Source organism: Notolabrus celidotus, chromosome 12 (assembly GCF_009762535.1).
Source record: "Notolabrus celidotus isolate fNotCel1 chromosome 12, fNotCel1.pri, whole genome shotgun sequence".
NCBI lineage: Eukaryota > Metazoa > Chordata > Actinopteri > Labriformes > Labridae > Notolabrus > Notolabrus celidotus.
Genome location: NC_048283.1, coordinates 17,832,592 through 17,857,681, shown reverse-complemented (window position 1 = coordinate 17,857,681; position 25,090 = coordinate 17,832,592). Strand labels below are relative to the sequence as shown.

The window sequence follows — 25,090 nt, the reverse complement described above, 5'->3', positions numbered from 1 at the left end:
CCCGAAAGTTGCTCCCTGGGACAGTGAGGAGACTGTCTTCATCCAAGTGACGCATAACTTTTCTTGAGCAAGACTGGCAGACTTAGCCTCATCAAATCGCTCTCTCAACTCCATCAAAACACTGATTGCATTTTGGAGTAGAGTAGATGCGTTTATTTCATCGGCAGATCTTCTGTTTTTTCTCACATCATTCACCTTTTCACAGATGGCCTCCCAAATCGAGTTTCTAATGCTTAGATGTCTCTGCTGGAGTTCACCGATGTGTTTATTTCCCTCCTCCACAAAGACCTCCAACTCCATGGCTTCAAACTTCATTTATCGCTTAAGGCCACTCTGCTCTCTCAAACTCTCCATGGTGACAGCCGATAGCACACGCAAAATCCTCGTAAAATAGGGCGGTCCGCACCACTTTTGCACTCGTTATCATTTGCACATGCAGTCTTAGTAGATCACCTGCAACACGCCCAGAAATTGCACGTGCAATTCGAGCACGAGCGCTCGTTATTTGGGATCTTGGCAGGCCTGATCTACTAAGATGCCAGCAGAGACATCTCAGCGTTAGAAACACGATTTGGGAGGCCATCTGTGAAAAGGTGAATGATGTGAGAAAAAACAGAAGATCTGCCAATGAAATAAACGCATCTACTCTACTCCAAAACGCAATCAGTGTTTTGATGGAGTTTAGAGAGCGATTTGATGAGGCTTAGTCTGCCACTCTTGCTCTAGAAAAGTTATGCGTTACTTGGATGAAGACAGTCGCCTCACTGTCCCAGGGAGCAGTAATCTGCAGAGCCTATGCAGTTATCCTCCATCATGCTCCACCGGGCAGAAATGCACAGACCGGTCGGCGCTGATGACGTAGGAGAAGCACATGGATATTTTAAACACAGAAAAGCATAGAACTGAGATGAATCCGGTCTGCCTGAGATCTGCCATAGGGATCGGCACTATACATTGGCCCTTTGTCACAGATATCCGATCCAGCGTTTTGAGTCCGATCTAGCCGATATCCGATACCAGGATCGGATCAGTGCATCCCTACCTTCTGTATGTGTTTATGAGGGTTGTTAACTCCCAGCACAAAGAGACAGAGTTTACCTCAGTCACCCAGGTAAAAAAAAAGAGGACATGGTCTTTGATGACAACAGCTTCACTTTATCTATGTCAAAGAATTCAGTAGTCTTTTAATTTAGAGAAGATTGGAAAAGAGAGACCAGAGAGCAGCAAAAGTGATCAAGTGAGAAAGTATTTAGAGCAAAACAAAGAAAGAAAGGCAGACGCTGTAGGAGAGAGAGAGAGAGAGAGAGAGAGAGAGAGAGAGAGAGAGAGAGAGAGAGAGAGAGAGAGAGAGAGAGAGAGAGGGGGGGGGGAGGAAGACAAGAAAAAAGAGAGATATCCCAGAGGCAAAGCTAGTAAATGAGTCATCGGAGTGGATCTGCTATCAGGTCTATTCTAACAGCGCCACAAGTGAATGAATGCCTTAAAGGTTAGGCATAAAATGATTTCTCATTTTCCTTCGATATCCCCCCAGGTAGACATTAATGCTTTAGTTATGGACTTGACTGTAAAAGCTCCTGGGGTAACACGCTGCTTGTCTGCTATAAATATTACCGGCTATGTAGTGCACATTGTGATTTCAATGGGGCTGCTTTTATGGTAAGGAGCGTATTTTTGTGCAAATAGTCGCTAAAGTTGATGTGATGCTATGTGTCATTTCTACAGCCAGGTAGTCACTCTGTCTGCGGGGCCAACTCCCTGGGTGCTGCTGATCCTGCAGATCACAGCTGAGTCTCTGCGCGGCTCTGATCATTTTGACCCACATACACACTCATGCAAACACACAAAAGCACACACACAGCAGACACACAGCACCGTGAAAAACTGCATTCGTACAAAAGAAAAAGCCTCACACAAAGCATTTCCATTTGAGCTTCATTTCTGCTCTGTTGAGTCTGTTCGTGTCACAACTTTGCAGATGTTTTAGCCATGGGGACATGAACACTAAATTTGCACAAATTCTCTCTGCAGTCGTTTGGTTGGAACAGTGGGTTTTGAAATGATAATGAATCTGTGAGCCAGGATCTCCCACATGGCACCATGTCTAGCGTGGAAACAGAAGAAATAGAAAAAAAAAAAAGGCAAGCCCTGGAAAGCAGCAGAATAGGATAGATTTTTTTTCTTTCTGTCAAATGTGAAAGTCAAATTCTGGCTGAACTAGATTTCACCTTCAAAGCAGGCTGTGTTTCTCAAAAGCACAATATTACAAAATGTGAAACTGAGGTTAATGTTATATATCCAAAGAGCAGATAGAGTTCCCAAAACCAAGTGACTAACATTTCACAATCCTGCTTTATCGAAGCAAATATAAAAAGATAAGGAATATAAAAAAGTTATAAATACTCTATGATAGTGAGCTGGAGTGATGACTCACAGTGTGAAATATACCATCCGATTACATAATGCAAGCTTGCATATTCCTGCACATGTGATTTCAGATGTTTATTAGTGTGCAATCAGAAGGTGATAAGGTGTTGTAAAAGAAACACAAACACAATTACAGCGGGCAGAAACGGTTAAAAAATCACACGTTGTCTTTTACACTCAAACACAGGGAGGGGTAGGCAGTTTACAGGTCACATTCCAGTGAGATATGACTGCACAGCAGGGAGCAGGGAGCACTGAGTGTCCAGATTCAGTGTGTGAACCTGACAGCGGGGAGTAGCATGTATCAGGAGAAGAAGCCAGAGAGCGTGTCAACGCGTCCCCTGGGTGCAGCAGCTGTCCCTGATCCTGGGCTGCTGTGCATATTTGGGACAGGGGACTTGGGGCGTTCTCTGGGCCTGCGTCTGCTCCAGTCCGGATACAGGGTGGTGTACGGCAGCCGAAGACCTCACAGCTGTGGTCCCCTACCCGAAGGAGCTCAGGTACAACACATGGCTGAATATGGCCTTAGGGATTGGCCACAATTTGACAAAAAGGAGTGTGTGTGTGTGTGTGTGTGTGTGTGTGTGTGTGTGTGTGTGTGTGTGTGTGTGTGTGTGTGTGTGTGTGTGTGTGTGTGTGTGTGTGTGTGTGTGTGTGTGTGGCTAAATCATGGGTCCTAATGTTGTGAATGTGTGTTCATTCAGGTGATGAGCCATGCTGCAGCAGCCCAATCAGCCAGCCTGATCTTCATCTGTGTTCACAGAGAGCACTATGGATTCCTGGAGACTATGGCTCCTCACCTGGAGGGAAAGGTGAGTGAAGGTTACAGTACATAACAGGAGGTATTGTAAACAAACCACATCATTAAAACTAATTACAAATGATTCAACAGGAGCAGGAATCTAAGTAACAAAGAACCTGTTTTTAAATCATCTATTCATGTAAGTCTGTCTTTTGACATCTGGGTTTAGATAAAAGTTAACAGAGTAAATTGTTAATTAACATGACATCAATGATTAGCAGGTTCTTTGTCATGTTTTTTGTCCCTTCTCTTTTGTAAAGCAGTCATAACATTTTGTAAATCTGATTACAATTTTTAATGCAGTCATTGTGCCCAGAAGTTTATCTAAGGCCACACTAGTTGGTTTAAAGGGCTGTTAGTGCTAACCAGTTATGGGCTGAGTGGATGAAACACTTTGAAGCATTCTTCTCCCTCCAACTCACGGTTTCAGAAAACAATGCTGTAGCAGAGCAGCATGCTGCTTTGACCATGGGTTGGACATTTAAAACTATTTTCATATTCATTTGAATATTTTATGATCATTTATGTTTACCAACATTATACTGAGGTCATACCATTTGACATGTGTTCTAATCATACCTGATCATGACCTGAAAATGCTCTATTTTGTCAAATTTTAGGAAGAGTTACTAACCTTGACATCCTGTCACAAAATTTTCAAATTGGCTCCAAAAAGGGTGGTTATACCAGTTGACCTACCAGAAGTTTGACTTGGCAGACATGATTCCCCATGTTAATGGAAATATTCAGAACTGCCATGTTCCCCTATTATTATATGGTATTAAAAAATACTTGTTTAAAGGTGACATATCATGCAAAATTGACTTTTTAATGGTTCTCTACCTGTAATATGTGTCCCTGGCATGTCTACAAACCCCCGAGAATGAAAAAAATCCATTCTGCCCCTGTTTTGATTTCTCCACCTTTCTGTAAATGTGTGTGAAACGAGCCGTTTCAGACTTTCGTGTTTTTGTTACGTAACAACAATATCCGGTCTGTCACGGAGTCAGAGCTCGGAGCTTGTTCAGCCCATAGACTGTATAAAATAATACTGAATCCCTCCCCCGTTTTTCATTACCTGCACAAATGTGTGCTAACAAGGAGCTTAGAAGGAGGCATGCTAGTTGTAGGCTGTCTTAATAAACACAAAGGTCGGTTTTACTCCCCACGTCTGCAGATTTGAAGATCTAGTGGATGATTTTTATTTATCATGGATAAGTGCTAGCGCTAGTTAGCATAGCCACATAGCTACATGTTCATAGCTGTAGCTGTAGCTGTGTACCAAGACACACGTCGACATACTGACAAATAAAACAACAAGAAACACAGAATCTATGACCAATCGTTCAGAAAGGTCCTGCTACAGGCGCCTCTCCGTCAGGATCAGATTCAGAGGGTTGAAGTAACGCGATCTCTGAGCAGCCGTGTATATTCAGCCAACATGTAAACATTAGATCAACGTGCTGGACAGCCGGGGCACATCCACTTCCGGAGGGGGCGTGGTCAGAGGGAAAAGGACTGAAGAAGAGGGATTTTCAGGCATGCCAAAATCTGATTTCAAAGTGTTTTTTTGAGCATAAACTTTAAAGACATGTTTTGGGGACCTCTTAGACCAATATATATTGATGAAAAAAGCGTGATGTGTCACCTTTAAGATTATGCCAATGTATTTCAGAGGCTGTTTAGAACATCATAACAAATTTTTTTCAACAACATTAACTTTACAACAATATTCTTGGTGCTTTATTTTTATGGTTACTCCATTTAGACAATTTTGACATTATTCTCTCAATATTACCTCAAAACTGAATGAAATCAGGCATTTCAAGATAGGGACCTAAAGAAAAAGATATTTTAAAGTAAATTTTAACTATTTTTTTTAAATTTTCACATTTTTAAAGTTATTCAAACCTCGGGGACAGAAAAAAATTAGCGGCACGTCTTTACGACCCATATACAACATTCATAGTATTCAAAGTATAAAGGACGCTTCATTGCCTTCATTTGATTACAAAATCAAGACACTGGTGAGAATATGAGATGTTATTATGAACTTTAAAACTGTTTTGAAGTGAAAAGGATAGAACTTTAAATATTTTTGCGATCAAAATGCGATCAGCTGTGATTAACTATCGAAAATCAGTGATTTATCTCAATAAAGAAATCATCTGCCCGAGCTAAAGCATTCACAATCTAATAAAATAACATAAAAGACATAGTATGGACAACAATAACACCCGTTGTCCTGGTGTGACTTGTGCAGAAAGATAGCAAGGTTATTAAATTCCCAATTAATTTTTTGTATATAACTGTAGGACTTTTATAGGATTTTTTTAGTTTAATTTTTCATTTATTAGGGGATGGAGAAGAATCAGGATATTTTAACAATCATTTTATACAAATATAGCAGTTCTTTCTGCTCTTCCAAATACTCTCACACACGATGTTATAAATTAATTTCAAACTCCATGTTCTTACTTTATCATCTGAGCCACATTTCCTGATAAGACAAAGTGTTGCTTTTACAGAGAACGTGTTGGCTGTAAAACTTAATTAACTATGAGAAAGGCTCTTTACATTTAAACTGCTCCATCGATTAAGATCATTAAAAACAAGGTAACAACAAAACTGGTGAAAAATCCTGACAGGTATTATGTAAACAAACACACTGTTTTGATTATGCTCATTTTTAAAAACATTTCATTATGATTAACTACTTCATGGAAAGGAAAACAAAGACATGAAATTGAATGTATGTAGTATAGGCAACAAGGAAAAATGAAAAGATTTCCTGGTTAAATGTTGGGACCTGTTATGTCAGTAATGAGTCAGTCAGAGCTTCCCTGTCATTCCCACATCATGAGCTTTATGAGATCAAATATGAAATATATCTTTGACCTTAAAATAGATCAAACATGATAATCACTCATCTTGTTATAATAAAATGCTGATGTCATTGTTATAATATGATATGATCAGGAGAGTCATTGTGGGCAAGTTTTACTACTTGTAGCCAGCTTCTCATAAAACAATAAAAGCAAACAAAAGTTACAGAATGCAGCAACAAGTTTAAAACAACTAGCTTACAGACTTCAGGATAACAAACATGCATTCAAACTGCTCTGTCAGTCAAATTATTAGGACTCATTAGCTTTTTATTTCAAACTTATCTTACAGTTTTGAACACTTAAAGTATATATCTTACACCAGAAACAATCAAAACTTGTTGTTTGCGAGGGGGAATATTATTTTTTCTTATCTCAAAATAATCTTTGGAGGTTTCAAGTTTATCTTGTCCCTTCATGAGGTCCCAAACCATGAATTGGGGACTGCAATTGTCAGTAATAGTGTATGTAGATTCCCAGGTAGAATAGGAAATAAAATGGTGTTCAACAGTTTGTTCCCAAATGATTCATGAGTATCCACAAAAATAACCCATGACTTATAAAAACTTGTTAATAAAAACTCAGACTTTCTAAATACAACTACTGTTCTGGGTTTTATCGTATGTGTAGAACATTTTATGTAGGCTGCTACTTCTCTGAGACATTACATTTTTGTCCTATGAAAACATGTTTTTCCATTAGCACAAACTTCACATTGTTTCCTTTGACAATGATTTATTGCTCTAATTGGAATAGTTATTCTGAATTTGATGTTTAACTTCTTGCTATTACTGGTTTGAGGAAGCTTATTAAGGGATCTGCCTTAGCTCCCTGCCACGACACTTCATGTGTAAACAGGTACTGAAGTATATCTTCAGCAGACATGGAGGGGGGTGGGGGGCTATATTGGTGACTGTTTCTGTGTTAATTAATATCACTACAACATGTATAAGGTGGTTCTTGAATTTCAAATAGAACAGTCAAAAACAGACTAGGATACAGACAATGGGGGTGAGCTATATGAAGAAAAAAGCAGTGGAAGTCTGCTCAGCATGAACGTCATCGTCCCACCCACTTTCCACCATGTGTTCCTTACTTTAACCTGCTGAGTTCACACATCAACTCTAAACTTTCTCAAAGGACTGCAGGAAGAGTCAGGTTGAAAATTAGACCATATTTGCTCATACCAACTAGGGATAGACGGATTATTGGCCAGGCCGATTATCGGCGCCGATATCGGCCTTTTTCAAAAATCTGACGGCCTATAAGAGATTAATTTAAACCAGGTTATTTTGGCTCAAAATTCACTAAATCATTATTTGTTTAAGTTTTCATTTAACTTTATAAGACATGCTGCTTAGCCTGGGAGCCCCCTGCACTTTTTGTTAAAATTTTAAAACAAAGATGTCTATTGTCTAAGATTAAAAAAAAACTTTAACATGTTGCAAATCTGAAAAGCTGTTTAATAAACATATGCGTAAAGGCATTTAAATGAAGCTAATTGTTGGATTTTTTATTATTCAACATTTTGACGCCAATATTTCCCCTTATGCTGCAAATGAACAGCGGCTCCAAATATCGGTTATTGGCCTCCTTGACTATTAATATTCGGTATCGGCCCTGAAAAAAACATATCGGTCTATCTCTTATACCAAACCTCCAACATGATGTCAGACTTTTTTTTTAGGAGTGCAGCGCATGTCTGAGAAGGCTTCATTAAGGATCCTTCAGTTTGTGTAGATTCTGGTGCCCCCTAGATAAAGTCATTGGTAGCCAAAGAAGTCGATTATCTAATCTGAACCATTTTTATCCAGATTAAAGTCTTGAAAAGCCGGGCCCTGGTCCAATTCATGTCATGAAAATGGTTTAAAAATAAAAAGCTCATGCTGACATTTCATATCTTATTTTTTCAGCAACTCAAAAGATACACAGTTTAAAGTCATAAAGGAGAGAAGCTGGAATCAGAGATTGTTTTCCTTGTATGGCTTTTTAGTTTAATTAATCAATTACAGTTGGGGATTAATTTAACAATCTACAGTGAAACAATTAACACTTTGCAGTTCATGTGTGCTCACATCAGTGCCTTCATTTGTAAAGCATTTCCCCTGACAGTGTGCATAATCAGCATTCTTAAAGGTTTTTTTTTTACAAGAAGTATAATGAAGCCTTTTCGCTGTTCACACCTTTATCAAAATTATGAATTAATCAACATCCTCTCATTATGTAAACAGGAATATGAATGAGATAAGATAAGCACTAATTGGATAGATCTGACTACTTTCTTTTTTGTCTTCTCCTCTCTGTTGATGCTTAAAGGTGCTGGTGGATCTCAGTAATAACTTGAAGAAAGGCCTGTACCCAGAAGCCAATGCTGCCTACCTGCAGAGGTAACCCAATTCTGTGGGAATGTCTCACCCATTAATATTCTATACATCTAGCAGGCCCCATCACACAAATGTAGTTTTTTTTTTTCATATGGACTTGAAATTTTCAGTGTGCCTATAACCTGGAAAAATCTTTGTTCCATCTCAGCAAACCGTCTTTCATCTGTAGGTGCCACTTTTTATAAAAATGCTGGATATTTTTTCTTGAAAGTGCCCCTAAACGCCACTTAGAGCATGAGACATCTAAACTCTCTACTGAATCCGAGAGAAATGAAAAAAAAATTGCGGGGTTTCAGCTCTCTTGCCAGGATGTCCTGCTGTGTGTCTATTCAGCTGAAGTGGAAACATCAATTCTCACCATTTGGAGACCCTTACTTCTCCGTCTGTGTGTCTGAAGACAGAAACAATAGCTGAACTTAAAGTCCTCACTGTGTGTTCTGCAGACTGGTCCCTGGAGCCGCTGTGGTGAAAGGCCTTAACACGCTGTCTGCCTGGGCTCTGCAGAACGGACTGCTGGCAGGAAAACAGGTGAGAGAGGCTTGAAAGTGAAGAATCTGTTAAAAGATGTTGAAGGTATCAAAGGGAAACAGAAGCAGGAAGCTTTTGAAGGCTTTGCTCAACTAGACCAAACATACAACGACAGATCTGGAAGGGGAGGAGATAACAGACTTGATCTTTTCACAATGACACATGTTTGACTTCAAACTAGAAAACAATAATTGCTTTTATCATTTCCCTGGAAACAATGGGATAAGTGCCTGTCAGACTGGTTATCAAAGAAGGTTGAAGTCTTCATTATGCACCATGCAAAATTTAGGAAAGCAATCGATTTCATTTGTGTCGCTGCACATGATTGATTTTGCCGTCTCTTCTAAACAATGGAAGGAAAAAAAAACGAGGACAGCTCTTGTATAAACACACAAACAAACAAACACACTTTATGATGTTACAAAGTACAAAGACCCGTGTTTATTGCAGCTTCCGTTTCACAGCTACAAAGAGAAACACAAACATGAAGCTGAAACCTCCGGAGACCAAACCTGAATCTGCCTCGAATCCTCTTCAACTCAACCCCCCCCAAACCCCCCAAACATACACACACAGACACAAACACACTCACACTTTCACACGGAGATACCACTGCAGTGCTCTATTTTCTTTGAAAACAGGTAGCATTGAGAGAACATGTGTAGTGTGTTTGAATGTGTGTGTGTGTGTGTAGCTACAGTACCTTTCCACACGCATGCACATGCTTGTAAGTGTGTGCTATTCCCCGGTCGGCAATTTGATTAGATCCACAGTGGGGCCGTGCCTCTGTCACATTTACATTCAGATGGAGATTTAGTCTGTCGGCCGTCCCCTGCTGTTACTGGTGCAGTAATGTAGGGAGACATGGCTGGCTGCCCGGTCCACTTATACACACACCTGGGGGAAAACTGCTCAATCCTGCTGCCTCCACTGTATGCCTGTCAGACTGCTCTCTCTCTCTCTCTCTCTCTCTCTCTCTCTCTCTTACCCTCTCCGTAGCTCTCTTTATCGCTCTTCTTTTGTACAATTTTTACCCCCTTTACAAACAACTTAATCGTCTTATCACAGAACTGTGAGTGTGGTAATAACCTTCAGCATGGTGAGAACTCCAAATGGGATTACATATTTAGCAGCGTACGTAAATATAGTTTGCATATATCTTTACATAGTCATATATTTCCGAAGGTTTCTTCTCCAAATGACTGAGACGACTCTGTGGAGATCAACAAAAACCGGGGTAATTCTGTAGACAGTCACTGTAGGTGTATGTGGTGCAGTAATGCAGAGCGTATTCCAAACAGGGCTGGTGAGTCATCGAACAACAATCGCAGAGAAATTATCAGAAACTGAAAAATAAAAGGTGATCAGCATGAAGAATTACATGTTTATTGTGTAATTCAGAGGTATTTTAGAAGAAAAGATGCACCTGGTGTTTGAAATAATTGCCTCTCAGATGACATAATTGCAGATTAAGATGTGGTGAAATGAATTGGTCCATGCTAAAACCTTTGCTAGATATATTTTAAAAACGGTGTCACAGAGGTGAAGATGACTGAGAATGTTTGCCAACACAATGAAACATTGAGGCTTATATTAAAAACTTCATATTTGGTGTTGTGGCTCAAAGTTATGTATCTGGTTATTAATTGAAATGTAAATGCTAATAATTATGACTGTTAATATTAATATTATAAATTATCAAATTAATATTAACAGGGCGGGAACTTGGAAGAAGGAATTAATAACCATAAAATACAAATCCCTATATTCCACAATTAAAGCTGGGGTTGGTAGTCAGATTTAGATACACCTTTTGTGTATCTGGGGCGCTGGTGGCCTAGCAGTCTAAGCACCCCACATTCCGAGGCTACAGTCCTCGTCGCAGGGGTCGCCGGTTCCATTCCCAGCTAGTCGACCATTTCCTGCATGTCTTCCCCTCTCTCTACTCCCCACATTTCCTGTCTCTCTTCAGCTGTCCTGTAAAATAAAGACAAAAAGGCCGAAAATATAACTTAAAAAAATAAAATAAAAAAGATCTTTATGTCCCGATGGCAATCAGTACATGATGTGTTTGTAAGAGCCATGATATAATAATTTAAGTTGTTTGAAAAGAAAGAATATTCAGGGCTCAAGCGGTTAATGTGATTGTTTAGCTCCGTCGTTTGTTAATGATTGACTCAATTGGTAAATGCGGTGAGAGAGACAGAGAGCTGTGCCAAGTGCGAGAGCATACAGTTTTTTTACCATGTGACATGTGACTTTTTATTTTTTATCAAACGTTTTAAAACTGGATCGCCTCTCATGTCATTTGCGTTTGAAATCATGTTGACGTGCCCGCAGCTCTTTCGTGGCCTTTGTATCAGGAGAAAACGCCACAACAGTGTTCTTAAAAAAAGAGTGAAAAAAAAGCCGCCATCTACAGCCGGAGTAAATCATAGACTGTATAAAATATGGACGTAGTATCCGTGACGTCACCCATCTGTTCCTGAGAGCTGTTTTGAAGCAAATCGACGGCAGCAGCCATATTGGTAATGCGGAACTCAACTAGGCAGAGTGTGACGTAGTGTGAGCCTCTTAGCCAATGGCTGTGTGTTCCCGACCGGGAGTCACGTCAGTCATGTCCTTATTTGGGCAAAACTCGTAATCTTAATATCTTCTTAACCTTCACGTTAGAAAAAAATTCACCCCCCGTACAGTGTGTGCCGATAGAGAGATTAGCGTTGTAGGGCCAAGCCGTTTTTTGAACCAGGCTGTAAACATGTTTATTAATGCTGCAAAGATCGTCTTTTTCCCATTCATATCTATGTGGTTTCAGGTGTTTCTGCAGCCAGCCTCAAGCGGATTTTCGATGTATTGCAGTTTATAGCACTTCCGCATTGGCTTCATCATTTGAGACCAGAGTTTGCCGCTTGGAGTAAACCTGGGAAAACACTGTCAGACGGAGTCCTGGGGAAATGCTACATTCAAATTCATGCTAGTTTTCCAAGGCTACCAACCCTTGCTTTAATTAAAAATATTGTTACCAGTTAATCATTATATAACTTTAAAAGTGCAGAAGAAGAAAGGTGGTCATTGGACACCATCGTAACCAGCTGTTTCCTAAATGCAAAATAATTACAAGCAGCTGCTCTTTTTTTTTTAGTTCTCTTTCTTATTGAGATATCTTGTCATTTTAAAATGTTTCAATAAATCTTAAAAATATGACATTTTCTTTATCTTTTAATAAAACAAAAATATATATGAAGTAAAAACAAAAACAAACAAACAAAACCAAAAAAAACTACCTGATAACAGGGTGTCGTTAACAAATCTAGTGAGAATTTACTTTTCTGAAAATATATATCCAAATATCTCAATTCTAAAATCACTTTTCTTTTTTCAGTCATATAAGTCAAATGGCCCTTCTTTAAAATTGCACTTTAGGGAACAGTCATATAAGCCAAGAGACAGGACCATAAGAAAAGTAAATAAATAATATAAGTAAAGTAAATAAAGTCAAATAAAATACAACAAGATTAAAGATGAAATAAGAATTGTGATAATAATGACGGTGATAGTAACATTCACAATACTGACAATATAACATACAAGCAGCTGCTCTTAAAACTATTATAGAAAAAACTATGATATCAAACAACATCAATCAAAAACCAAATACAGTAACTCAGGGGTGTCCAAAGTACGGCCCGGGGGCCAATTGCGGCCCAAGGTCCATTTATTTATGGCCCCAAGCTTCCATCTTAAATTGTGTTATTATAGCAAAGAAATTAATCAGTTTCTTTCTACAAACAAAACTAAAGTCAATCCAGAAACGTCTCAGAAAGCTTCATCTGGACTACCTGTGTAAAGCCAAAGCTCTGGGAATTCTGCAAGGCGGCAATAAAGAAGAAACACAAGAACTCTTAAAGCTGACAGGTTTTCAAATTAATGTTTTTATCATGATGTGAAAATGTTCTTGATGAACACTAAAACTTCAGAAGACACAAAAGAGGACACAAGACAAGATCAAATTAGGAAATTGTACAGAAAAGGCAAAATTTGGTGCATCAAAAATGTTCAGAACTCAGGAAAACAATTATTTTGTTCTTAAAATGTTGCCAGCTTGTCAGAAAGGTCTTAAAAACCACATAAAAAAGAAGTGTAATGAAATCTAGATCATGATCCTGCCATAGGAAAATAATGATACAAAACTTTTCCCACATTGCCGGACCCTAATGAGAAACATTTTCCTCCTCCAGAAGATAACGTTTGCTCATGTGTACATGGCTTGTGGAGAACTGAGGACTTCCTAGTTACTGATTTATTGAGACAAAATTTAAAATGATTGTTATTAAATGAATATTTCATGTATAACTTTTGGGATTCCTAAGTCTCAGTAGGAGCCACTGGCCCTGAGGTATTCTGACAACATCATATGTGGCCCTCTTTGAAAAAAGTTTGGACACCCCTGCAGTAACTTTTAACTACAGCTTTATAGAATAAACAAAGCAGAGGCACACTCGGGTGTTACTTGAAATGTTGCAGTTTCAATAGACCATCAAATTGGGAAAATATGTTTGTCATGTGATTTTGAAAATGACGCATGTCAAGTGAACAATCTGTTCAGCCACCTGAACTAGCTCGCAGGCTTTGCTCCATTTGTCAGAGCTTTTGCTTACGCCAGTGATTCTAACTCAGTCAATGAAAACATACTTTCTATGGGCTGCTTTATCCTGATGATCACATACACTGCTGTTTTGTGCAGAGCCAAGGAGAGATGTCAGTAAAATGGGATTGTCTACCCGCATGAGTTCCATTATTGATTATTTTTCTGAGTGCTTTATTGAACCCTCAATTATTACTATTTTAAGTGATAGACAATAAACTTTTCTTAAATCTTGAAGTCAAACGTTCTTATTATTTACACAGCACATACCTGTATGAGCCCATCTAAAATAAACAAAGAAATCTTCCCTTTGTGCTCCAGGTGTACCTGTGTGGGAACAGTGCAGAAGCAAAGCAGGCAGTAGGTGAGATGGCCACAAAACTAGGCCTCACTGTTCTGGATAGAGGGACTCTGTCAGCAGCTAGAGAATTGGAGGACTTCCCCTTACGGCTGTTCAAAGAGTGGAGGCTGCCACTATGCATAGCTCTTGGCCTTATGGCCTTCTTCTTCTTCTATCTGCTCATAAGAGATGTTATCTATGCGGCTGTTGAAACGGACAAAGACATCTCCTACAGAATTACGATTTCCCTGGGAAACAAGGTAAAGGGCTGAACTGCCTGTCTTCAAATGCCTTATGGATGGTATTTTGTGTATTCCTTTTAAAGGTTGTGTTCTGTGTTTGCCCTCCATCTTTCAGGTGTTTCCAATTGTGTCTCTCATCATGTTGTCTCTTTGCTACCTGCCTGGAGTTATAGCTGCCTTCCTTCAGCTCTACAGAGGGACCAAGTACAGGTCAGACATCAAACTAGGACAGAAATGTTCACTTACTTTGCAATTTATTGTTGAAAAAAGGTGTATCATTTTTGTAGTCTGAGGTAGCAAGCTCATTTTTGGATGTTCCAGGCGCTTCCCCGATTGGCTGGACCGCTGGATGCAGTGCAGGAAGCAGATGGGTCTGGTTGCACTGGGCTTAGCTTTTCTCCATGCCATCTATACATTCATCATTCCCATTCGCTATGCTGTCAGACACAAACTCATCTCAACGGTGGTTGTGGAGGTACAGCAGGCCGGCTCAAATCCTGTGGGGTTTTCAGAATCCTGAGGACATAACGTTTCTTCTTAGAAAGAGAGTCACCATTTTAACAGTTCTGTGTTTTTGTCTTTGTGTCTTTCAGTTAACCAATAAAACACCCCCATTTGTCTTTGATAACACCGAGGCATGGGGCACTGATTCATTCTACATGCTGGGGATCCTGGGATTCTTTCTTTATGTCCTGCTAGGACTTACATCCCTGCCCTCTGTGGGAGGCACTCTCAGCTGGAGAGAGTTCAGCTTCATTCAGGTCAGAGCGCAGTTGGAAATATTTGGTCCTCTGAGGGCGTGTGTTAGTTTTAGTGTGGGTGTGAGTGCTTGTGTTCACCTTTAAGCCTGTACTGTATCGCCGTTATCAGTCATGTGATCACTATCTGGAAAAAACATCTTATAGGGCCTTTCAGGTAATCTGTATTAGGAGTGTGCCCGTTTTCACCAGAGTTATTAAGTGTTATAAAAGCAATACGTCATTGGCACTCATCTCCCCAGGGCCTAGTTAACTAACTGCATAGATGGGGCACACGGAGCGAAAGCCTGACTGCCTTTAGCCCAGGATTTTAAATGTTAAGTTATTCATTAAAAAGAATTATGATACCTGGTATGATCCTGTGGGAGAAGATTGTTAATACAGGTCATAGATCCATTTGTGTAAAGGTCAGGTCCATAGATAGACTGAAGATAGGGAAAGACTCAGAGATAGAGGCCAAGGTCAACAAAATCTTCATGATCTGTTGAGAAGAATTGTGCAAAACACAAAATAACTTTCAACATCTAAATAATGTTTTTCCTTTCCTTTACACTGCAGGAGTGATCGGGATAGTTACTGAGGAATTTAGATTTTTTTTTAAACTTTATACATCTGTAGCAGAAGGATTTACTGCTCTAAATTAGGAGATCAACATAATGATAGGAAAGTTCATTAGCACAATATATCAACCTGAACATTTCCTGTCTGTGCTGTACTAACTTTATGTGACTGCAAAGAAGTACATCTGCTAACTGCTGAAAATACAAATTAAAGAACACTATCCAAATAACTCACAAAGACAAAGCTGTGCTACCAAAGCAATTATTCTGGAGTGACTGTAAGAACAATTGTGTCTACAGCTTTTTGTTACACTTGAGGGAAAAAGTCAGATATCTAGTATTATATCTTAGAGAAAAATACCACAGAAAAGATAACTTCAAGGCATGATATGGTGTTTCTTTCTAAAGTTAGTTGAAGGCTTGCATTTATTTGACCTAAATGCTGTAATATTTCTGAAAACATCTATAGAAACATGCTCAATATAAACACCAACATCCAAAGCATGTTAATTACGTGTTATCTTTATGTGATTTAGCTACTAAGAGTTTTTACATAATAATAATAAAAATACATTTTATTTAAAGCGCCTTTCTAAGCACTCAAGGACACTTTACAGAGAGGTTAAAAACACAATGAAAATAGCAATAAAATAAATAAATACAAGAAGCAAAGTAACACCAAGTTAAAATAGGGCCAGATGTTATGATGCAGTGATTCCTGTATATATGTGCAAGTTAGGTAACCACTCATGGCTGTGTTTCCTCTATTTTTGTCTTGTTGAGAGTTGGAAGAGAGGATCGATACCATAAGCATGTTTGTAGGTTGGCATTGATACAAAGCTACCACTTACCTAAGCTCAGCACAAAGACTGAAACAAAAGGAGAAAACGGCTAATTGGGACGTGCGTGACTCAATGGGAGAGCTGATAACCAGCTAAACCAGTTAGCTGAATTGCTTACATTTTTATCTTGCTTGTATAATCTACACTCAAATGTAAAAGCAACATATTGTGGGTTTATGAGTGATTAAAGTATGACAGACTTTATATTGGGCATGGAATCACTTACTGATATAATGTGTTAATTAGTGAGCTTTTACATGCTGAGAGGCAAATTCTGTTACCTTTGCACCTGTAGGTGCTAACTTTCTTTCCACTAAACTAAGCAAACAGGTAGCTAGCTCTACCTACATATTTAAAGCTGGGGTTGGTAGTCAGATTTAGATACACTTTTTGTTATACTGGTTAAAATGATCTTTATTTCCCGATGGCAATCAATACATAATGTGTTCTTAAAAAAGAGTGAAAAAAAGCTGCTATCTACAGCCAGAGTAAACCTGGGAAAACACCAACCAATCCCTGCCATCAGGATCCAAAATATGAAACCAATCAAATCCTGTCCTGCCATTCTGCCCGCCTCCTGCGCGTACATTTCATGTTTGTTTATGTTTTTAACTTACACTATGATAATGTTTTGGTGTTTTCTTACCGCTGTGTGAGACATGAGTTGACATAGTGCAAAACACAAACAATGTGCTGAGGACCGTTTTTGAATCAGTCATGATCATATGGTCGCGAAGCAGCGGCGCTCGTGCAAGTGAGCTTGGGCGTCATTTTGGAGGAGCTCCGAGGGGAGGGGGGGAGGGGTTAGACGGAGTCCTGAGGAAAGGCTACATTCAAATTCATGCTAGTTTTCCATGACTACCAACCCCTGCTTTAATGCAGAGGCATGAGGGTGGTAATGATCTCCATGTCTAAATCTCTCCAAAATATGATTGAATGTATTTCTTAAAACCTCACAGTATTGTTTTTAACATTTATATTTATTTCCCCCATCAGTCTAAGCTGGGCCACCTGACCCTGTTCATATGCACAGCACACGGCTACATCTACGGCTGGAACAAATTCCTAAAACCCTCTACATACAAATGGTACACTCCTCCGGGTTACATGCTTTGTCTGATTGTGCCTTCTGTGGTGTTGGTGCTCAAATTCCTGATTCTCCTTCCCTGTGTGGACCGGACCCTAACCCGCATCCGACAAGGCTGGGAGAGGACCCCGCCAGATGGAGAAACGGTTATGACCAAGGAAACTAATCTTTGATCACTTATTAATCACAAATCATTAAACTGTACATCCATTTCAATTTCTACAACTAAAGAGGATCTTAAACTAAGAAGTATTTCTTACTTGTAAATAGCCATAAATCAGACAAAAGGACATACAATATTTTATCCTTCTGATTAAAATATCATTTATTTTCTGAAGTATCTTCTGTTGGTAAAAGAATATCTTCATTATCAAGTTGATATGTAGAATAAATAATAGGAAGAATAACTTTGTCTGTCCTCAGTTGTTTTCATCTTTTGATCAGTCTGCACTGCCACTCTCAATTGTGCAATAGCCAAACAAAACAAGAAGTATATTTTATTTCAGCCAAATTGACAGGTCTCTATGGATATAAATGCTTTTAATGTGTATTTCCCCCAAGCTTTAAAAAAAACAGGAATGTTTGTGCTGTCTTTCTCACTGAACAGGGTGAAAAATAGATTGATATCCCCTGCTGACATCCATTGTTTTGATAAACATAGGCAACAGCTCTCCTCTTCCCTCCTCATTTTAGCTGTGCAATTGTATCCCCGAGGTTGCTCTCTGTTCAGGATGTTATTGATCTCCCTTTTTTTCCAACATAAATACCTCCCTGCCCACACCTGCCTGCCAAGGGCATGCAAATGTGCATACTCACACACTCAGTCAATGCTTACAAATGCAACAAACACCATGTAAAGGGGTTTGGGGTTAAGCTAATTATATTACCACATGCAGTGTCAACACACAGAGATATGCACACTCTAGTGCTAACAGCAGAGTGCAACAGCAGGTTGATTCTGTAGCCAAAAGCAGATTCCAGAGGCTGAACAGGTGTTTCAAAAACATCCTTTACAGTCTAAAATAAAGTTCTAGCTAGCAACAACTTTAGAGAGCTTGACATGGAAGCAGAGCAGAATGTAGGCTCATTAATGATTCACTATATTCTCACAGCGACCATTTACAGTGCCTCTAACATCGTGTTCAGTGTGGGAAGCTCAGTTTCTTTTACATGCACTGTTTAAATTGTAGTGGTATGAATTCAGAGAATCTGGAAAATTGTCATAATTTCAAGCAAGGCCTATAAGCGACATTATAAATTATAAAAATGTGAAAAAATTGCGGTGAAAGTTACGATTTTCTTTCTCAGGGGCAAGTAAATACGCAAAATTACAGTTTTTTTTAGAAAACATTCTTAATGTGACCACTGTGACTGTATTTTGATTCTCTTGATTCACAGAAAAATGCCATGAAAGGACTGTATTGCACATTTACGACGGTCCTTGAATGTAACTTGCAGTGACAGGTGCACTGGACAGACAGTCAGTTCACGGCACTCTGAAATGCATCTGCATCTTTGATGACAAGGAGTTGATCAAAACTTACTAAATGTGTCTGATGTATCACCAAACTGGATAAAAAGCGGAGCTTTTTATAGTAATGGCGGCAACAACGTCAAACCTCAAATATTAAACAGACGTCCCCCGGTTGTGTCTTTGTCACTAACGCACACTGGGGTTAAAAATCATCAATGAAGATGAGACAGATGCATGGAGGCGGGGAGAGCTGGTTCATAAAGCACACCTGCTGCAGGTAGGTGACCAAGCGAACACTGTGCCCCTCAAATAACAACTCTAGTATCTATAAATAACAACGTTGTCATCGTCACTTGTCCTGCCTGCTGTCCCCTCTTTTCACCCGTTCACCGTGCATGTTTTGTTGTTGAAAAGTGCAGATCAAGTGAGGACTTTCGTTTATGTTCCAAGGAAGTGAAATTGATGACTGAACCGATGACTTACAGAGGCTGAGGTTAATGTAATTGGTCAAATTGGCGGGAAAGTTGCGCTGATTGTATAAAATTGCAAGGCAGGGCAAAAATCACGCTGATCGGTTGAATTTGCGTTGATTGTTGCGATCGCGAAATCGCAACTTCCTGGAGGGACTGTAATGTCAGCATTTGGCCATTATAAAATGAGTGTGAGCTTGGAGGTGGCTGAATGCTAACATTACTTTTTGATAGTGTTGTATGCTTGGATAAAAAAAGGTGCTACCTAGATTAAATTTACTAACATTAGCTAATGCCAGCATTCACTTTTAGTTTATATCAGTGGATGTAGCTGAATGCTAAAATTACCTTCTGATAGTGTTGTATAATACAGAGAAGGCAAAACTTCTTCGCTAACCACTAACAGAAATTAACCAACATCATGCTATCTGATGGGCAGCTAAATTCAAGAGGCAATTAGCCTTGTTCCAGAACGAAAACCAAGTTGCCTTTTTCTATTCAATTTTAAATTACCATAGAGCAAAGCTGCTCAAGTTTTGAAACATACCACAAAACCTGAGACAAGTTTTTTCAATACAACTTTATTCAGTTGTTGCTGAACATCTGTGAGGAAGTAACAAAGACTACTGTTAACTTAACTCTCCAGCGCTCCTGGCCTCTGTTACTTCTTCTCTTCATTTTTTAAAAATGGTAATTGATATGCAGCTCTCCCAGCTGCTTCAGTCAGGAGGGCAAACTAGATATGCAAAGAGCAAAGGCTGCATCATTGAATGCCTCTTTTTCTAACACACCGGACAACCAGCTGCATTTACTGACACTTTGACGCCAGAATTTCAATTGATGAACCAACAACCTCTCAGATCTGGGGTGACCACAAGGGTGTCAAATTATATTTCATTCACCCAAACCCCAGGCCCCATTATTTCCAGTTGCTGACTAATCCATTACAATTACAATTCTAATCATTCCAATACACCGACATGAAAATAATTAGTTTTATTTCCAACATTTGTAGATTTTACATCCTTGTACACAGCAATATAACTGCATATGAGCTTCCCTTCCTCAGGAAAATGACCACCATGTTAATATGTGTCGAAGGCCCAATACCCACTACTAAACCAATGGACTCAAAGACATCGGGGTGCATCCCTGTATTGTCAAGTCATAGTGCTGGAAGTCTTAAATGTAAACAATGCAAAATTTCCTGTGGCCCTTCCGAGTAGTTCATAAGGAAGCTGGTGATGTGTGAAACGTCCATTAATGTAAAGGCACCTATTTTTTTTAGCTTTTAGCTTCATTTATGGCTTTCCTAACTTTTGGTTGTTTGCACTAAAATGTCACAACACAATTGCACAATGCCACAGTAGTGTGTCCCATTCATATCATTTGGAGCCCACGTGGACACACACTCACAACTGATATCAGTTCAGTCAGTTGGGGTTAAGTGCTCAGGCTGGGTTGAGATTGAAATTGGGCACAAATAGAAAGCTTGCCCTCAAAGCACTCTGATAACAGATAAGGGCCAGCGGGATAGGCAGGTGACTTTTATTGGGTGATAAACAAAGGTCTGCAAAGTCAATAGTGACTGCTGGTGGACAGGTGCAGAATGGCAGGTGTGGAGTGTGTCCATATTCATGTAGGAATATAGAAACTTTAATCAGATAAATGAGATGCAGAGGAGGGCAGAGAGGAGGATGGAGCAGCTGTCTCTGCGACAGGATCTGACGCTACAAGAGAAATCTGCAGCAGCTTTCCCGCCCCAAGCAGAACATTTAGTCAGAGACATCCTGTTATCTAGCATCTAACAGCATTATCTGCACGCACAATCTGCAATCCCTTCCACCCTCTCGTGTTGTATTATTCTCTTATTACCAAAGAACCGCTGTTGATTTTAGCCTATTTCCTGCTGCTGGGCTCTGCATGTTTTAGTATGTGTGTATGTGTGTGCTGATATAAAAATAAGATAGAGGATTCCAATATTGCCTTTGGAAAGAATTAAGATGTAGCAACATGGAGAAAAGCTGTGAAAAAAAGGCTCGTTTACATTCATCATCTCCTATCCTGTCTATTTTTGCACACCTATAGGCTACCATGAAGCTTGTAATAAGATTATGTGTGTCCAGCCATGAAAGCTGGCTGCTTTATGAGAAGAAATAAACAGCTGAAACCATGGGTAAAAAACAAATCATGAGGAACATTCAATGAAGAGTTCACCCAGGATGCATCACTTACGTTTGTTGAATGACAAATCTGCAATATCTCTGACATTTATCGAAATCATCACAAATCAAGATATGCACTGTGCATGACAAAGTCGCTATAACAATCATCTTGATAGGGATTTTTTTTTTCTGCAAGCTCTTGATGTGTATTTGACTTTCCCTCTTTCTCAATATTGATTTCTTTTAAATCCACTGCTGTGCATACTTTACACACCTTGAAATTGTGTCTCGCTATCTTCTCACAAGGAAACAGTCTTACAAAATAAACAGCTATTTTTATTGCTCTTCCTAAAATTGATTCAGTCTGCTTTTATTGAATTTCCTGATACGTTCTCTCTTCCCTCTGTAAAGTAGGAATTTTAAAACTCTCAAGGTTCAAAGAAAAATTGAGTCTTGCTTCCTAAAACTGATAAAATAAAAGTCTCTACCTTTGTTGAAAAATTTGGACGTAGTGTTTCTTTCCAACAGATCAGAAACCCCAACTCATTAGCACCTCAGGATTGCTCTTAAGACTGCATAACTGGGCACAGCATGGGGTACATGCACCGTGGCTCAGAAAATCAAGAAGGCATATGGCATCCAAAGGGACCCAAGTGTTCCTCATTGTCCGCCGGATTAAACTTTCACAATATGCTCCAACTCTCAAAAGCCTCAGTCTGTTGAGGTAAAAGTTGCCCTCCATTACATCAGGAAGAAGCTGGCAAATCACAAGGGGCTTTTTCTGGGTTCTCACGCAGCACATAACACTTAATTGATTCAGCAGGAATGTCAAAAGAGAGGTGTTTAAGGTGAGAAGTGTTACTGCTGCAGCTCCTTCCATGCAGACTCATTTATCTTGGAGGTCCCTGGAGGTTTTCAAGCAGCCTTCAACATCACCAGTGCTACATAGTTAGAGCAAAAGTTACATTCCTTCTGAGGAGAAAACTTAACTGATAAAGATTTTAAAAGTGCTGTTTTGTTTGGGAATTGCTAATTAGCTTAGGTTCGGTGCTTTCTGGAAAAATTCAAATTTCAATTTCATGAGTACAAGGTCAGCATTTTGCATCTTTGAAGCTCCAGTGAGGAATTTTTGTTTTTTGAAGCCCCCTGTGGACAAAATGGCACCTCTTATGTATTTGTTGGTTTTGTCCTGGACAAGAAGTTCAACCTGCTTTATCTAAAAAGTCAAATATATCACTCGTCTCAACAATTTTCTGTGAAAAATGTAAAATAAATGCTGTTAACAGTGTGTGTCACCTACAATACCCTGTGCCAGCATTTAAAGGCATTAAAATAACTAAATAGAAACAGTCAGTCTTTGCCTGATAGTTGTTTTCGCTTTAGTTGGTCACAAGGAGGCATCAGTATTTTATTTACGTACCTTCACAGCAGCTTTATGCTACAGACATCCTTGGGAGCACAATTGAATCACTTCAACATGTTTTTTTAATATATATTTCTGACTCATTCTTTACATTTTATTTGCTGTTTATTGTGAAACTTGGCTAAACAGGGCAGCTGTTGATAGACGGAGGTATTAGCTCTTGCTTGTATGAAGTACAAGTAAAATTGAGCATCCAAAAATATGAAAATACTGACAAACTAAACAACAAATCTCCATGAAATCATGAAGTATTTGCTATATTAATGGATGTTGCTCTAAAGTAAGCAGATGTCAAAACACTTCTCTGTACAATTAATGCAAAATGGATATTTCATCAGTTCTACACTGACAAATCTTTTGAGAAATCTCAGTTTTTTTTCTGTTGGTTATTGTTTTTCTTAGTAAATAACTTGACTTAAGCCACAGAAATCAACACTGGGTAGACAATTTTACCTTGACATCTTTACAGTAATCAAGAACAACTAATATCTCAGCCCAAACAAGTTTTAGGATTTGCTTTTGGGCAGTAATACGCCTCTTCAAGCCTTTAAATGGGACTTGTCTATCATACTACCAACAAAACCTGCACCTCCTGCCAGCCAGCCTTTTTAAAAAAATAAAATAATCCAGACAAAGGTTTCAGACCATTGTTTGTTTTTACTGACTGACTCTTTAAATGTTTGGTTCTTTTGTCGTACTTCAATGAAATGTGTGTTGTCCAAAGTTCCATTCTCTTGATCAACTAAAATAACAACATCAGGAGAAAAACTCAACCTATGAGCACTGTTACAGCCAGATATAACATCCTCACTGCAGAGGTCTTCACTGCTGCAGTCAGCACGCTCCTCTCTCCACTGATGTGATGAGATCCGGTAAAGTGACTGGGGAGAAGTCTGTAGCTCAGAGCGAATGTTTCCTGGAGAACAGCATCAGATCAGCCAGAGGGATGAACCCTGCGATAAACTTCCCTGTTAGGCCCTTTTTGTGCAATGCAATGATGGCTGCACGTGTTTCCTTGCAGGTAACCATGGCTAACAGATGAGGAACAATGGTGTCATGAGTTCTGGAGTTTCAGCTTCCTGCTTTCATCAGGGTTGCATGTTGGTCTAAGAATAGTGTTGTTCTCTTTACTACAAGTGTTGCTGGAGTTTTAAACCATTTTAGATTGAAAGGTTGAAAATATTTTAAATATATAGCATACTGTATATAAAGGACAACACTTGGGCTAGCATGATACAAGGAGCAAACCACTGCCAGGACAGGGGTGAAGGAGCATTCAGGCAGGCTTTAACGGTGGGCCTCAGGCAACAACATTTTTGTTATTCATATCCTAGACCAAAATGCTCACACTTTCTTTTTTTAGTTTAACCCAAATGAGAGAATCTAGTTAGATTCACCAAACTCTCCTGACTGGAAAATGCATCTTAAAGTTCCTGTGAGAAACGTTGGGTTGATGTTGACCTGTAGACAAAATAGGACCTTGTATCTCTTTGATGATTTTGGCCTGTATGTACATATTTGTAGCATTTTTGATCTCACAGTTATTCATTTCAAAATACAAATGTATGACTCAGAAAATCTCAAATATAAAGAAAATTAATTCTAACAGCATGCAATCAATTATTACAACTGGCAATTACCCCCAGACAGCAAATTCAGACTTTAAAAATAACTTATATAATTTGTCAATCTATATAATTATGTTCTGATTTGATTTTGCAGCTTGGCTCGAGGCATCAGTATTTCTTTCAGTTTATTTTATAACGAGGTACAAGCTTCTCATAGGTACTTTAAGTTTCTTACTTCCTCCATGTAGATGTATCCTTTTACATTTTTAATCAGATACCTTAAAATAGGTATCTTTAAGTGAAGGTTAGAGTTATGTTATCATCCATAAAAACGCTGCCAGAGAGCAAAAAGAAGGCATACTGTTTAGCATCAAATCCTGCTGTCAGACATCATGCTGGTATTAGACGGCCTGGAGAATCTCTAGTACAGCTGTCAAAGACATGATATCACAGCAGCGCTGTATTATGACAGTCATGGACATGGAGAGGGAAT

The 25,090-nt window shown here is 39.1% G+C and overlaps 1 protein-coding gene across 1 annotated transcript; it reads left to right on the top strand.

Annotated features, from left to right (window-relative positions):
- The first annotated feature begins 1,691 nt into the window (after nt 1–1,691).
- Nucleotides 1,692–17,829, top strand: LOC117823131 (metalloreductase STEAP4-like). Its single transcript, XM_034698200.1, has 9 exons — nt 1,692–2,924; nt 3,129–3,236; nt 8,428–8,498; nt 8,939–9,023; nt 13,990–14,268; nt 14,366–14,460; nt 14,572–14,725; nt 14,844–15,011; nt 17,407–17,829. Exons 1-9 carry the CDS (start codon nt 2,724–2,726, stop codon nt 17,668–17,670), a joined length of 1,425 nt encoding a protein of 474 aa, XP_034554091.1. The 5' UTR covers nt 1,692–2,723; the 3' UTR covers nt 17,671–17,829.
- Nucleotides 17,830–25,090: the final 7,261 nt, after the last annotated feature.

What these genes read in the sequence shown, in the direction of transcription:
- LOC117823131 (XM_034698200.1), top strand. Translation starts at nt 2,724, where the DNA reads ATGTATCAGGAGAAGAAGCCAGAGAGCGTGTCAACGCGTCCCCTGGGT. An exon ending in GACTGCTGGCAGGAAAACAG is followed by an intron (nt 9,024 to 13,989) that starts GTGAGAGAGGCT and finishes TTTGTGCTCCAG; the next exon opens with GTGTACCTGTGTGGGAACAG. An exon ending in CGATTTCCCTGGGAAACAAG is followed by an intron (nt 14,269 to 14,365) that starts GTAAAGGGCTGA and finishes TCCATCTTTCAG; the next exon opens with GTGTTTCCAATTGTGTCTCT.